We start from the raw sequence: 15,243 nt of genomic DNA, 5'->3' as shown, positions 1-15,243 counted from the left end.
CAACGCGTGACCCAGTTCCGACGGGTATTTTGGTCTGATGAGCTGTGTGAGTTCGGAGCCTACATTTGGGTCTCTACGATGGTGGGTTCCACGGGATAAGCTGCAGCAAATAACTTCTTTTGGGACCTAAAAAGAGTCATCTAGGTTGTACCATTGCAGAGGACACGTGTGTGTTTTTATGGATCGGATCTCCACACAGAATGGATCCATTTCCAGGAAACAGACGAATGAAAATGAGCTGTGCGTCAGTGGAACCATTGCCGTCTGAGGTCAACCTAATATAAATGCAATCGGAAAACATGCGCGTGTGTGTGTGTGTGTGCGTGTGTCTGTGCTGATGGATGCTCACCTGACTCTGCATCTTGGTCTGCTCTTTCAGGCGGCGGTTCTCAGGAGTGTCTGCCACGGCGGTGAAGTTTGTCTTGGGGTAGTGTCTGAGGAACGCAACCACAACACAGCGAGCACGGTCACACAAAGCACACACACCCACGTGCACGCACGCACGCACACCTCACCCACCCACCCGCCCGCATTCCCCGCCACGCCTGCACGATGCATTGCCCCACAACCGGTTTGTGAACAAAGACAGCAAAAACAGACAGGCCTCCAAACAGTGCACACAGTGTGTGGGAGACGCAGGGAGCCGGTTTGTTATTGGAGGAGGTCTCTTCCGGTGAGCTCCAGGGTCCCCCCCTGTAGAATAAAAGGCCTTGTGAGGCAACACACGGTGCCCTGTGTGAGGGAGAAGAGGTGCGGGCAGGCCGGGACGTGTGGGGGAACCACTGCTTCCGGGTCGGAGAGGCACGGCCAGCACAGACACGCTAAAATAACTCTGGACAACAAAGCTGCACACAGTGAAAGAGCTCGGAGCGTGTGTGTGTGTGTGTGTGGTGGCGTGCCGGTGATGTCATCAGCCGCCCCTTTCAGCAGAGAGTGAAAACGAGGCCCTCTGAACCGATTTCAGGGGATTCTCGGTGAGTACCGCACTCCCATTAATCTCATCAAGGTGCAGTCAGACATCAGTGTGCGACTGGACACGGCCAGTAAGCTTGTTCTCTCTGGTTCTGGTGGGTCGCTGACTGACTGCTTTATGGAACTATTTATTGACGCTGAGCCGAGAGACTGTTTACACAGTAGACGCTTCTCTGGATGAAGATCAAGTTCTACATTCATCCTCCCGCAGAGACAGGTTCACCAGGGTTTCAGAGGCAGTTAAAAAAGAAACACATGGCCAGAGTCTAGTTAAAAACCAATGGGCTTCTCAAACTTAGCTCACATAACCTTAGAAGTTGTAGAAGTCCAAACTAGGGGCCTCCTCTGTGAACTCGTTCAACTATGGAAGTAGGACATTTATCGTTTCCAAGATGACAAAGAACATGCCTTAGTTGTTTCCTGGACCATGAAACAAGCCGACAACAAGGAAAATGGATCAAGTTCCTTAGATTATCATTTTATGATCGTAGATCGTTAACAAGCACGTCGACCACTGTGAATAACAAAGATCAAAAACTTTGTGGTCTAATGCAAGACACTATACCCTAATTGCAGCCAAATTAAATTCAAAGCTCAAAATTTCAAACCCCCTTCAAACTCTTATCAGATCCCGCATGTTTCTTAACAATGTTTAGCACGTCCGCCAATACTCGCAGAACAAAAGGCTACTTTCATATCAGCTCAAATCAAATTCAAAACGTCAGCTGCTGCTGCTGTTTGCAACAGCACCATGGATTTTCCTCAGAGAGGCTAGCCCGACATTGTTGGGTAATGGATGTTTGTATACCATCTGAGGGGATTTATTTATAGAGTTGGGTGTGACTGGTTTGTGGTGGTGTGGTTCAACGCAGCCTGGCTTTCGTAGGAGAAAATCACTTGGGGCTGACCAAGAACTGTATAAAAACTTGTATACGGCCTTGTTATGTATATACATAATGTGTGTGTGTGTGTGTGTGTGTGTGTGTGTGTGTGTGTGTGTGTGTGTGTGTGTGTGTGTGCATGCTTGTGACTCCTCAAATCAGGCTACATGTTAGTTAGTATCACACATTGGTCAGTGGCATTCCAAAAAAACAACTCAGGCCTGTCATTACGTACTGTAGAGATGCATGATTAACGCCCAGTTCGGATCAAAGATTCACGACGAGACATAACGGCTTCAGAACATCGCAGAGAACGTTCAAAGGGGGGGAATGATAACGGTACCGTAGGAAAGATCACTGCGTTGATATTCGCTTTACATGTTGCCGAGAAGCAAAGGGTTATCAGTCACTCTCCAGGTGAATAGATATAGAATAAGCTGATTCATTTACCACCCCTGGCCTAACGTGATCAGCTAGCTTTACTTCTGCAGCTGACGACCTGAAAGGCAGAACGTTTCCGTGCGATCTGTTGCAAGCAGTCTCGCCGCGAATCTTCGATCTAAAATGGGCTTTACATCATGATGCTGGTCACGTTGGAGGCACATGCGTTTCACACACACACACACACACACACACACACACACACACACACACACACACACACACACACACACACACACACACACACACACACACACACACACACACACACACACACACACACACACACACACACACACACACACACACACACACACACAGCCTACTGTGGAGGAGGGAAGGTCTTGAGTCAAAGTCGGAACAGGTGGCGTTTCAGGCTAGTCCCACCCTCTTGTCTTCTGGAAGTAAAGTTCCAATGGATCATTTGACAGACGTTGGAACACCAATGTTAGAACACCATGTGTATTGCTTCATAACCCAGCAGTAAAAAAATAAGCAAAAATCGTTTACTTATTCATTCATCTTGAAAGATGAGCCGTCTAATGTGCACTCTGTCCCTTTCCCGCTGTGCCTTCTCTTGGACTCTGCGTCTTCAACAAACATTGCATTCTCTATTTTTTCAGTGGAATAGGATCGGATCCTAACAGGGTAAAGATCCTTAAAGTGGCATTTGAAGGAGGTTAAAGCTTTAGCTGAAGTCTAAAATATCTTGACTGAAGCGGTTATCCATAGCAACGCTGTGTTGCAACGTCTTCCATTACGTCACTGCTACATTTTTAGCCAACACCAAAAGGTTTCAATAGGTTTGGTTAAAGACGCCTCAATGTTTACCGTTTAATGTGTTGTAATTTACTATATTATTTCTTATTGGACAGCACAAAACATGTTGCCCTCTGCTGATTTGTCTCGTCGCTTAGCAAGACTAAGGCCCATCAAAGCAAAGCTGAATGGAACCACATTCTCAGAAAGTGTGTAATCAAAATGAGGGTAACCATATTGCACAATTTCTACACCTGCATGCACTCTGAAACACCATCAAAACCCATTACAGCCTCTAGAAGAGATATAGATACATATTGCTTCTCTCTCTCCAGTACCAGTTCCTGTAATAGCAGGAAACCTGGCCAGGTCTAATATGAATAGCGGTAAAGGGTGGAGGCTCTCCATCTCTCTCCCTTTATCACTCTCTCCATTATTCAGCCGTTGGCAGAGAGTTTACGCAAGATAACCTGCGTTATAAGAGGCCATACAGGAGCATGATGAAGCAGTAACGTTACATCAAGTCAAGGTGTTGACATCTTTTAACGCCGAGGACTGCTTTGAGTCCTGCGGTTTCTTTTTAAGGAACAGCGTCTTTGCATCGAAACAAGGCGCTAAAATAAGACCTCGCAGTGCGGGCGGCTCTACCTCGTCTCCTGAGGAAAGGAGAAGAATTTTCCAATCTACATCTGCCCTCCCAAAATCTCCCAGCACTCCCCCGCGACTCTGCCGTCTAATCAGGGCGTGTCTCATGACAGGGGGGGCGGGTGGACATGATGTATGAAAACACAAACAGTCGGTAGCGTTTAACCAGGCAGATCCCGAGACCCAATGATAAACTCTGGCCAGTGCGGAAGCTAATAACAGAGGGAGAGTGGCTTCTCCTTTGGGGGATGAATCTTCTTCTAATGGGTGTTTACACCAACAGAGCTTGTTTCAAACAAACGGAAGAGAGTCCAGTAAACATGGTGGGCTGGGGGCCGGCGGGGGCTAGTAAGTGGCCATCTAGCTGGTCTTTGACAGGATTGGGAAATGGCAGGCAAGGTGGAGGAGAGGGTAATTCTATATGGAAGTGATGGAGGTTGGAGAACACCTGCCACAGGCTAAAGCACTGACCTAGATGTGCAGGACTCGGCGCAGATACGCAGAAGGAAAACGCTTCTTGAGAACGGAGGAGGGTCGCAGTATGTGGTTGTTTTATTTCGTCAAGCGACTGGACGGCGCAGTCGTTAAAACTGATTTCACTCGCAGACCTCTCATATAAATGAGCATATGGGGGCTTTACATCGTGACAGCGTTAGGAACTTCACGGTTGATCACTCGAGCGCAATGCATGAGTATGGTGCAGATGTTTTTCTTTGAAATCTCTGCATTTGCGAAACATTTCTATAAGCCTCTCTGGAAAAATAGGCCGCAGTGACGGCTTTTGGTTCTTAAAATCGGGATACAAGCCACGGCTGTATCTCTTGTTGATATTTTCACTAGTAGGGAAATGTTGTTAAAAACCCCAAAACACAAACCCTTTTACCGTCAGGGTTCAACATAAGCCGTCAACAACGCCAGCAGGCCACGATTTGACACCATGGAGCAGAACATAAACATGTCAATCGACTCCCTTTGTTGTTTCGTGGTAAAACTAGCGTGCACATGCGCACACACACGGACAGAGAAACCATCGCTAGCTTTACTACGAGCCCTCAGCTTTACTATGAAGTCGGATTCCACGGATTCCTCTCCGGTCATCAGAGCGAGGGAGTGAGAGACTGAGAGAGTGTGCACGAGGGCTCGTGCCACAGTGTCAGCGGCGAGGAATCCAAGGAATTTCTTTTGTTGACCCTCCCCTCTTCCCTAAGGAGGGGGGGGGGGGGGGAGAGGGTGGGGTACCGTCTCCACAACACCACTCACACCAGTTCCTTCCTGTAGGGTGGGGTGGGACACGTACACAGAGTCAAACACAAACACGGACAGACACCGCGGAGGGATCTGTGGAGAGTCGGTTTTTCGAGGACGCGCCGCTGAAAGAAATGACAGATTGAGTCAATGTGTTTCACATGTGGGCTGCAGCCCCGTGCACATGATGCCAGCATTGCATAATAACGTAATTACACCAACACACACACACACACACACACACACACACACACACACACACACACACACACACACACACACACACACACACACACACACACCACACACACACACACACACACACACACACACACACACACAAAAGGGGACAACTTACGCGTTGCAGTATGGCCTTTTGTCGAAACCTTTGTAATTCTTCATGTTTAGAGTCATTTTGCAGGTTTCGCAGCTGAAGCATCCTTTATGCCAGTACTGTCCAGAGAGAAAAGACACAGGAAGAGGAAGAACAACACGGTGAGGTTGGGATGCCTTTATCTAGGGGTTTGCAGAGAAGGCGCTGCAGCACACTGAGACACAGAGAGGATTGGCTGTTAAACACAGGAGGCCCAGAGAGGGACTACGGTCAGTTCCTCCTGCCCTGGGACACGAGGCAGAGACAGGCCCACCACGACCAGATCCTCGAGCGCTCGCTCTGATGGCCACTGACTCACGCCCCCCTGCCTCAACATCCAATCAGCCCCCCACGGAATTTGCATCTTAATTGTTTAGATGGGCATTTCCAATAGGTTGGTTATTAATTCTCTACAGGCTCACAAAGCTGGCAGTGCCGCAGTTCGCTAACACGTGATAACGTCATGTGTGGTTTGTTTTCCCTGTGTACATAGTCAAATACTTTGTCATTACGTTTTTGTTTTTTATGTGAGGCAGTTTGTTCTACTTCCGGTTAGAATCATCAATTTGCACAGTGGGCTGAGGCCATGGTAGTCACTCACAGTACAAAGTGAATGCCGTCCGTCACCTCAGTTTTTCACACTTCTATTATTAGGCTTTTTGCACGGCTGTGAGCATGCAGACGCACATCATGCATGTGGCTTTCCACATCGGTTTCCAAGGTCAGGTTTTGCACATGTGCGGGCCCACCGCCACAGTTAGCAACGCAAGCACTGGCTGAGGATCAGAGGGCCCGGAGGGAGGGCTGGCCCTGGAAAACTAAGGAGCATGAGGCAGACGGAGGGAAGAACGAGGATGTGAGGGAGCATCGGGATGGGTGGGAGAATCAGAGAGGGGACGGAATGGTGGGTGGGGGAGAGAGAGAGAGAGGGAGAGAGAGAGAGACGGAGAGTAAGACAGCACTGGACAGCAGAGGGAAAGGGAGTGAGGCAATAATCTGGCGAAGCTCCTGCTATCACCAAGGGAATGGAGGGAGGAGTGCAGAGAATGAGGGAGGAAGACAGGGAAAGAAAGTCCTCATTAACATGGCCTAGGGGCGTTCTGCCATCCCCTGCAATGCCATTCCTCCCCTCAGCCTCTCTACACAAACTGCCTAACACCAAACACTGATCGTAAAACCAAACTGGCCTTTCAGAGGCAGAGGAAATGCTTGAGAATCATCACGGCGACTCCTCCACCTGTCGGGATGGGGAGTGCCAGCCCGTACTGGGCCATTTCAGCTCTGTTGAAACACAGGGGCGACGGTCGATTATCCATCATATCCCTCCTGCAGCGATACGACACGGGCTGATATTTAACATGGGGCCTGTAGATACGGGAATCAAGATACCATACCACCCTCAAAGTCATCGTCAGCGACGCATTATAAAACACTGAGAAGATAACAGCCCGGACTGTTCCCCCTCTCTCGATGCCCGAGACCAGTGTTGATGAGTCGCGACCACAACATGATAAGGAGTGTGCGTAGTTTGTGAGCGGATGTGCAATCGCGTGTGTTGTGGCTGAACAGCACTGCAGTGGACGGCGGCACTCTGAACTGCGACCTAGGATGCCCGCCACATCCTCGCTGTAACCCGATCAACGGTGACCACTGAGAAGAACCGACGACGGCGGCATGCATATCTCTCTCTCTCTCTCTCTCTCTCTCTCTCTCTCTCTCTCTCTCTCTCTCTCTCTCTCTCTCTCTCTCTCTCTCTCTCTCTCTCTCTCTCTCTCTCTCTCTCTCTCTCTTCTCTCCTCTTCTCTCTCTCTCTCTCTCTCTCTCTCTCTCTCTCTCTCTCTCTCTCTCTCTCCTCTCTCTCTCTCTCTCTCTCTCTCTCTCTCTCTCTCTCTCTCGTGTGTGTGTTTATGCATTTCTAATCTCTATCCCAACTATGCATCTTTTCGTCCAGCCCCCACCTTGAAGGCCCTAATACAGTAAAAAAACACTTAAGTTTGAATTCCTCTTGGTGCTTGAACACTAACGCCAATTCACCTGAGCGGCCCGCTAATCTGGAGCAGTGGTGTGGTCAGGATAACACAACAAACAGAGCTGAGGTGAGCCCAATGGGGCACATACATGCCATGGAGAGAGAGTTGAGCCTTGCACAGACTTTGATCCCAATTGTCCTCGTTTCCTAGGGTAAATATTGAGCTTGGGTTACTTCTAGAGATCGGACGTTATATAGCCAACGATGTTCAGCCAGCAGATCGCTAACCTGGGGTAACCTGCTAAACCACATTCCACCAAGGACTCACAACATTCCCCAGGACTCAATGGCCGTCTCAGGTGAAGCGAGCCCAAGAGTCCACACGCCAAGGAAGCACAGAGGGGGAACCGAGAGAGAAGGAAATGGGATTAAGATAGCATCAAATCGGTCATGCATCCTGACCCAGCTCCGGATCAGCCTCCTCAATGCTGAGGCTGGATCTGGCGCCGAGCTGGAAAACCGGAGCCTGGTAAAAACCAGATCTGTCGCCCTGTATCAGCACAGCTCCAGGCTAAGGGTGTGAGCGTCTGTGTGTTGTATGTAGGCTATGTGTCTCAGTGTAGGCTGCACGTGGTGAGTGTAAGAAAGGGAGGGTTTCACTCAGCCCTGCATGCCTCACTCAGCCAGCCCCAGAACCTCCTCAAAGAAACCTAAATGAACTGCCGGGATGGTTAATGAGTGTCCAGGGTGGAACGTGAACTCCCATACCAATGAAAGCCACCGACTGGTGCTAACCAATGGGCTGCATGTTTGGACAAGACCCTCGTTTGGAGTACTTTCTATGCGAGCATTCCTGAGTGCATTAAGACAGGATACGAAATACTCCTGTTTCTCTTCCCCTGACAAGCAAAGGAAAGCAGCAGCCACCTTTACAGCATTAACTGTGTAAGCAGGGATTAGCTAGGTCTTCTGAAGAGAGATGGTTTCATTTTGATTTCTCTGTAAGTAGGCAGAGACAGAAAACCAGAGATTACACACGATCAACAGAAGTAGTCTGATGTCCCCTGCGAAATATCCTGGCATAATTAGGTTTTAAACACTAATGTGGTGGACTATAGATAGTGTCAGAGCAAAATACATGGGTGTTTGGTGGTCAGGATTTAAGAGCCATTATTAGTGTGTAATTTGTTTGTAATGGCATAGCCATCCATCATCCATTAGTGGGTGAAATGTTGTGTGACGGTTCTGTTTCAAGTTGACCGCACCTTCCTCTTTGTGAACCAATTTAGATTTTAGACTGTTCCTGGCTCATTTCTGACCAATAAGGCCATCTCTTCTCTGATTGGTTGTGGGGCACTCATCTTGTCTGTCAACCACAGGTGCCATTGATGTAATGACAACGCAACACTTCTCCATGGCGGTGCAGGGGGAGCAGAGAGAGAGCAGACATTTTCAGGTCATTACGTTTCAAAGTCTCTCACTCTTTTCTGATCTCTCTCTCTCTCTCTCTCTCTCTCTCTCTCAATACAACCCTCCTATCTTACCTTCAGCAGCTTTAAGATCATTATAATCAAAAGGTGTATTCTGAAAGATGGATTTCATGCTTAACTTAAGTCCTACATCAGCTTTAGAGGGATCCACGTCTAGCTACTATCTTATCTAGTCATGTCAGTGCAGTCATATCTTGAAGGAGATGGTTGGGTTTTGGCATCATATTTGAGTATACCTACTGGTAAGCTGTTGACATTGGAGATGAAACCCAGTGCCGCCTGCGCCTGTCATCTACTATACCGTCCCCCTACGCTATAAGAAGAAGAATGGGCCTCTCTAAATGAGTTTTTGACGCATGCAGCCAGGCTTAGAGGTTCCCCTCTCCTACCTCAGTAGAAAAGATAAAGCTACATGCGGATGCATTTATAGTTAAAGTAAACATATTGTTAGAACACATGCAATCCAGGTACTTGTCTTGCTATTTGACTGTGTTGTGTAATATTTCACAAAAAACACACACACAAAACTCCATGACGCTAGAAGGTCATGTCGTCAAGCATCACAACTACAGCAGGTAGACTGGAGTCAGACAGCAGGCCTTAAACCAACTCATCAGTGATAGTTAGCTCGCTTCATCTCCATAGGAAGGGGGTTTGTTTTACTCCATCTCCCTTTTACCCTACTAGCTCCCCTACCAAATATAGCCATGCCATCAGCGCCGTATATATATCGAATGCAAAGCCTTGGCTTCGCAGCACACAAAGGTAAAGGCTGGCAAAAGTTATTATTGGTTATCTAGGAAAATGACACAGTGGGGCAGATGAGAATGGGACGATAGGGAATCCTGGGAACACAGACATGTCTGGGAACCTTGGAATAAACAGACCATTCATGTTAAATGTTTTATAACCCTGTGAAAGCAACTGCCAACATTTTCCTGTCGGGCTATGCCAACTCATCGTACAATAAATCGTAGTCTAAAAGGGGCTAATGTGTGTCTCGGTGTGTGTGTGTGTGGGTGGGGGATGTACTCTCCCACACTGTTCAGCGGTTGGCAAAACTTGCCACACACACTGGTCGTATCCCAGTGAACAACATGGGATACTTTTGGTTTTCTTGGTTGCTGCGCCACTTGTGTGGGAAATCACACATTATGCCTTCCTGTTTATTGCAGGGATGCCATGCTAATTATCTTCGGGAATCCAAAATGCAAAGAGCATGAGGGCTGTTTGCACTGAGGAGACACCAGTGATGACACAGCAATGTCCCAGACTTCTATTTTCAACAGCAGATAATATTTTTTTCCAAAACTTATCGCAGGCTTTATGCATTTGTTTTGCTTCTCCGTTTTGTAAATACGAAGCTCACAATAGACTGAATCTCAAATCCAAGACAATGGCTAGTTTACGAGTCATCAACTGTGACATAGTGGGGTTATCTGAGACAGAGGCAGCTCCATTGAAGTACAATCAGGTCCACTTAACATTGTTTGTTATCCTTAATCAGCTGAGATTGACTGTGGATAGCATGGCTCGATGTCATGAACATCCAGCCACACAAACGCATCACAACTTTACGCACAAACAGCATTGTTTCTTACTGCTAGCACACCTTATCCAACACATTTCTTCCTAGCTAGGGCCAATTTCTTTATTGAATTGTAATTGTCTGGAGAATGCTTTTTAATCAAAACTTGATCTAAATGACCCACTGACTCATTTAATGTCATCATGTCACCAAAATTACTCTTCATATTGTTATGTTATTATTCTGTGCTAGGTTGTTAAAAATATGAGGCATTCTTTCACTTTGACTCACTCATATTGTCACGCCCAAAAGACCAAAGACTCAAGCTAAAAAATGAACCTCAACCAAATAACGTCTGCCTGTGGATTGGCTTGAGTGATGCTATGCTATTCTATAACTATGCTGTATAGTTCCCATTAATAAGAGAAACAGAGACATGAGACAGACAGAGACAGAGACAGAGACAGAGACAGAGACAGAGACAGAGACAGAGACAGAGACAGAGACAGAGAGAGCCGGGGGATGGACATACAATCCTGTCCAACACGGTTTCGGCTGAGCGACTCGAGACCTACATCAGGCTCGTTCCAAAAGCAGAATCTCGTAAAAAATGAGGCTAGGTAATTCTGGGTCCACCTGATGCCACTAGTTTCCACTATGGCCAAGGGAGGGCCTGTATGCTGGCCAGCAGGCGAACAGCATGGGCTTAATTTACAACCTGAACACTCCATTCAACGTCCGTTGGCATAAACCGACTCTACATATTCATTCACTCATTTCAGATTCCTCGACTGGTCGCTGCGGCCTGCTGCTGTCCATATGGATCCAACGCTTTGTTTTCTGCTTGTAATCTGTAAACACAAGCGCCTCTGCTGGTCCACATGAAGGTGTGGCCACAAGCAGGTCAGAGCATGGAGTCATATTTCCTCTTTGCCAAAGTCAACATATGGGAAGTTGGGAGTCATTCAGGAAAGGTTTGCGAGCAGCGAGAATGTGTACGGTCACCATGTTCGGCGAGACAGAACCATCCGGAGGTTTCCTTGAAATATATCATATGCATTTGGAGAGCGTGAGTCAGCATCAGTAAGAATAACCAGGCTAAATTGATAACAGCTTTGTGCCTCCAGAGGAATACACGTTAAGTGCGGTCAAAATCAAAAATCCGTAAGGAAAAAAAGCACCTTCTAGATGTTGATGCTTATTAGTAAGACACTATTAGAATAGGAATCGAATTTAAGAACAGCTATTTGTGTAAGAACAAAACTACCATCTCACACACACACACACACACACACACACACATGCACGCCTATGGCCATAGTTATGTCAGGCATTTACATTTGTATTTTTGCATAGCTTAACTAAGATCTTCTTTTTTGATCCAACAGAAAACACAGAGCTTGCTTTACTGAAAAAAAAAAAAAAAATTCTCCGACCTTTTGACCATTTTCCATTGGTTTCATGGGATTAGAGGGCAGCTGTCTAAACAGGAAATAAACTCCAGCCCTGAAACTCGGATGGCGTTCATACATCAAAATAAGATTTCATGTTGCCATGCTGTTTATGTTATTAACTGACTGATGCCAATCATATCAAGAAATAAACATCTCCAATGGAAATGCATCTACTAGAGAACTGCATCTTGGCTAGGTTGACAACCTCATGAAGGTTTAAAATACTCATTGTAGACACATTGTATGTTATTCAACCATTCACTGTTCATATTTAAATAACTACCACGTATAGAATGCTCATGTACACTATGAACGATGACAAACACAGATAGCTTAATGTCCAGAGTTCATGTGTAGGTTATGTCTGTTATATAACTCTAAACTCAAGCATAAACAAAATGTTCTTCCTATTGCATCGGGCTGCAAAACCTCCTATGAGATCCTACGAAAGACTTGACTCTAGAAGAATACTGAGACACCCTTCTCCGGATTTATATATTGATTTTTATAAGACTGATCTCTATGCTTCTGCCATATTGTTGGCCAGAGATTTTAAACAGCGTTTTCTCATGGAGCCGATGGTCTATTTTCTGGTGTACATACTGATACTCAATCTATAGGGGTTTGTGTGTTGCAATTAAATATTAATACAGCCTGCCAAATAATGTAGGGGGTTTTGGAAGATCTCCTTGCCTGAAGGGAGAAAAAAGAAAGACAGTTTGACGAGGAGTGAGCAACGTCAACCAAGCCCATTTTAACACTCATCCACAGACAACATTGATTTGATGAGATAGAAGCAGCAGACGTTATCTAACAAAGACGATCTTGACTTTGCGCTGAAGCATAAACTTTTATACATTTCACAAAGCTTCCACTACAAACTACAAAAAATAAGCTGGCCACAGTGAGTGCGCTGTTCAATTACTGCCTACTAGTTAAGATGTGCATTTCATTCTGCACTAATAGTATAATTGCTCTCCCATTTGAGAGGCTGCGTTGCAACAAGGACCCTCTGTTGCAGCCTCATAGATGTCACCGGGCCTTAAATAGTTGTCATTTTAAATTCAACAAGTGCACAATTATTAGGCAGCCGTCTATTTACAGAGGGTGAGCAACAAAAAGCAGCGCTACGCATAAGGCTGACTTCCTGTCTTTACACGTCCTCATCTGCCTGCTTCTCCACCACCTCCACCACCACCACCACCACCTCCTTCTGAGGGGCCCTGCCCTGCTCTAGTGGAATGCAGATTGACAGACAAAAAAGGGCTCTATGGAGAGGCCTCAGCAGCTCCCCTTCAGAACCAAACAAACAGTCAGGTGGAGGTATTCAATGGTGGCCAAGCAAATTGCAGATCACTGTTCCCTACCAGATCCATCAGCTATCCACAGTAAAGAACAAAGAACACTGTGACCGTGGCTGCGTCCGATAAATAAGATAGTTAGCCTACCATTGCAGGTGAGAAGGGAAGATAAATAGGTTATTTTGGTAGGGGCTATGTGGTGAAAAGGGTTAGGGTTTGATTGGGGCTATGAAGTGAGAACTGATGGGGAAATGGCAGCAAAGATGTACTCCAATTTTGGGCTTCTGAGCAGAAAACAGCCCAGTAGGCCTATGACAGAGCACGTTTTATGGGAGTGTCTGGCTGCTGGAATGCACACTGCTCTGCTCCAGGCAGATTCCAGGGCAATCGCTGCTTCTACTTTTGATAAGTGCTTATCAATCACCCTCTTGCTCAAACACTAGAAGGCAAACGCCATTTAGACCTTGCTTGTATCCTAGCGTGTAGCAACACACACATGAATGCGAATCTATACATTCCAGTTTTCTTCCAAAAACGTGAGTCGTGATGCATTGAACACATGGAATTACATGGAGAATAGAATCAGTTCTTTTGATAATGTGCTTTCCGTTGGTCTCATCTTTCCCCACAACGGCCTCCATTTTTCACTCGACAAGATAAGAATCTCTTGACAGCGATTGATCCCCACTGTCCATTCGGATTACGTTCAGACAAATAATGAACTTGCCGTGTGAACAGCGCTTCTGTTAATAACATCAGAATTCATAACCAAGCTGCAATAAATGAGGGACTCCACCTAAATGTCACTCCAACAATACAATAAAACAGACTCAGCATAGCGTTTTGTAAAGTGTGTTATAACACAAAACCACGTCGCAATCTCATATATATTACAGCACGGCTGGATGGCACGTCATACCAAGTGATGGTGACGTCCAGACTATTGATGTAGATCCCATGGATGAGATTGCCACCTTAACTGAACTCATTCCCTGTGAATCTAATTTCGGGCACCTGGATGTGGATCACGTAGGGGCTGTACATCAACGAATGTCCTCCCAGGGACCTCGGCTACAAAATATTAAATTCAGGGAAACTAAACCAACCGTAGTGTCATGGGTTACACAAACAGCTCGTTTCCACTGAGTGTTTATTTATACACGCAACTCACGAAAAGGGAAAGGTTGCGAAACATGAAGACTGCCGAGCTGCCAGTCATTTCAGGCCCACACAAGACTTGCCCGAAATGGATTTGGTCCGCTCTGCAGAACACACCACCGCCCGTTTCAGACACGTAGCGATGACTAGATATATTTAGTGAACACCCAAAGACAAAATCAACCATCTCCGGGGTTATCGTAGCTAAGGCACTTGTTGGGCTAGCGTTAGGCTAGGCTATAACCTACGTTAGCCAGCGGAGCTAGCGACATACCTGTCATGTGCCTGGTGAAATTAATTCACGCAGCCGACCATGAAACAGACACAGACGAGTGACTTCAGATGGGTGTCTCTCAACTTCAAAAAGGCAATAATGCTGTATTCGTCTTACCTTGTCCAGACAATTCACTTTTTCCGTGGGGTACACGACTCGGTTACATCTGCCACACAACGGATTCATGTTGGGGGGAATGCTCTTCTAGCTAGCTAGCTAAGAAACGGGTTGACGTTAATTAAGGTGTGGATATATAACTCGAGTATCAGGGGCGGGAATAACCGGCGATAGGACACGCATACGACGGCTCTCCGACGGACAGGGTAGCTCTCGGAGTCTCGGGTCCGGTAGGGTGTTGTTGTGGTGCTAACCGCACAGCTGGCTGTCACTCACTCGGCTGCTCTGTGTGGCGACGCGCTCCCAGGGAGGATGGGTACGGTCGATGGGGGAGGTTCGCTTTTTGCCACCACGGTTTAAGGTCTCATAAAACTTTCCGTGTGTTTTTATAACGCTCGTCGATGTTTCCCGTTTTTAAACAAGGGTTGTAATTTTGGGTGTGTTTTCTGTAGAAAAGGCGTTAATGACAGAATTGTTGATGAACAGGGATGTGTCTGAAAGGGGCGACGAGGTTCGTGCGTTGGCGAGACCCGCTCGATTGGAGATTGGGGCCACCGTTTTGGACTCTTATGAATAATAACATGAGTCGGAATGTTTCACATAACACGCATGTCACATTTACGTATAATAATCAAT

At 46.6% G+C, this 15,243-nt stretch overlaps 1 protein-coding gene and 1 long non-coding RNA gene across 2 annotated transcripts in view; both read right to left on the bottom strand.

Moving 5' to 3' along the window:
- Positions 1-14,955, bottom strand: part of LOC132471549 (LIM and SH3 domain protein 1-like) — a 30,567-nt gene extending 15,612 nt beyond the window's left edge. The window contains exons 1-3 of the mRNA XM_060070672.1: positions 14,608-14,955; positions 5,302-5,396; positions 350-434 (exon numbers count right to left, since the gene is read on the bottom strand). Coding sequence (XP_059926655.1) covers positions 350-434; positions 5,302-5,396; positions 14,608-14,676 — 249 coding nt within the window. The 5' untranslated portion in view covers positions 14,677-14,955. The remainder of the gene's footprint in view (positions 1-349; positions 435-5,301; positions 5,397-14,607) is intronic.
- Positions 2,462-5,288, bottom strand: LOC132471726 (uncharacterized). The gene is made up of 2 exons (XR_009528904.1): positions 2,805-5,288; positions 2,462-2,692 (listed from the first exon to the last, which is right to left on the bottom strand). It is a non-coding gene; the product is annotated as an uncharacterized LOC132471726 (long non-coding RNA).
- Positions 14,956-15,243: the final 288 nt, after the last annotated feature.

The sequence above is a fragment of the Gadus macrocephalus genome, chromosome 2, assembly GCF_031168955.1.
Source record: "Gadus macrocephalus chromosome 2, ASM3116895v1".
Lineage (NCBI taxonomy): Eukaryota > Metazoa > Chordata > Actinopteri > Gadiformes > Gadidae > Gadus > Gadus macrocephalus.
Note: the sequence above shows the minus strand (reverse complement) of the source record. Positions and strands in the feature narration are given on the sequence as shown.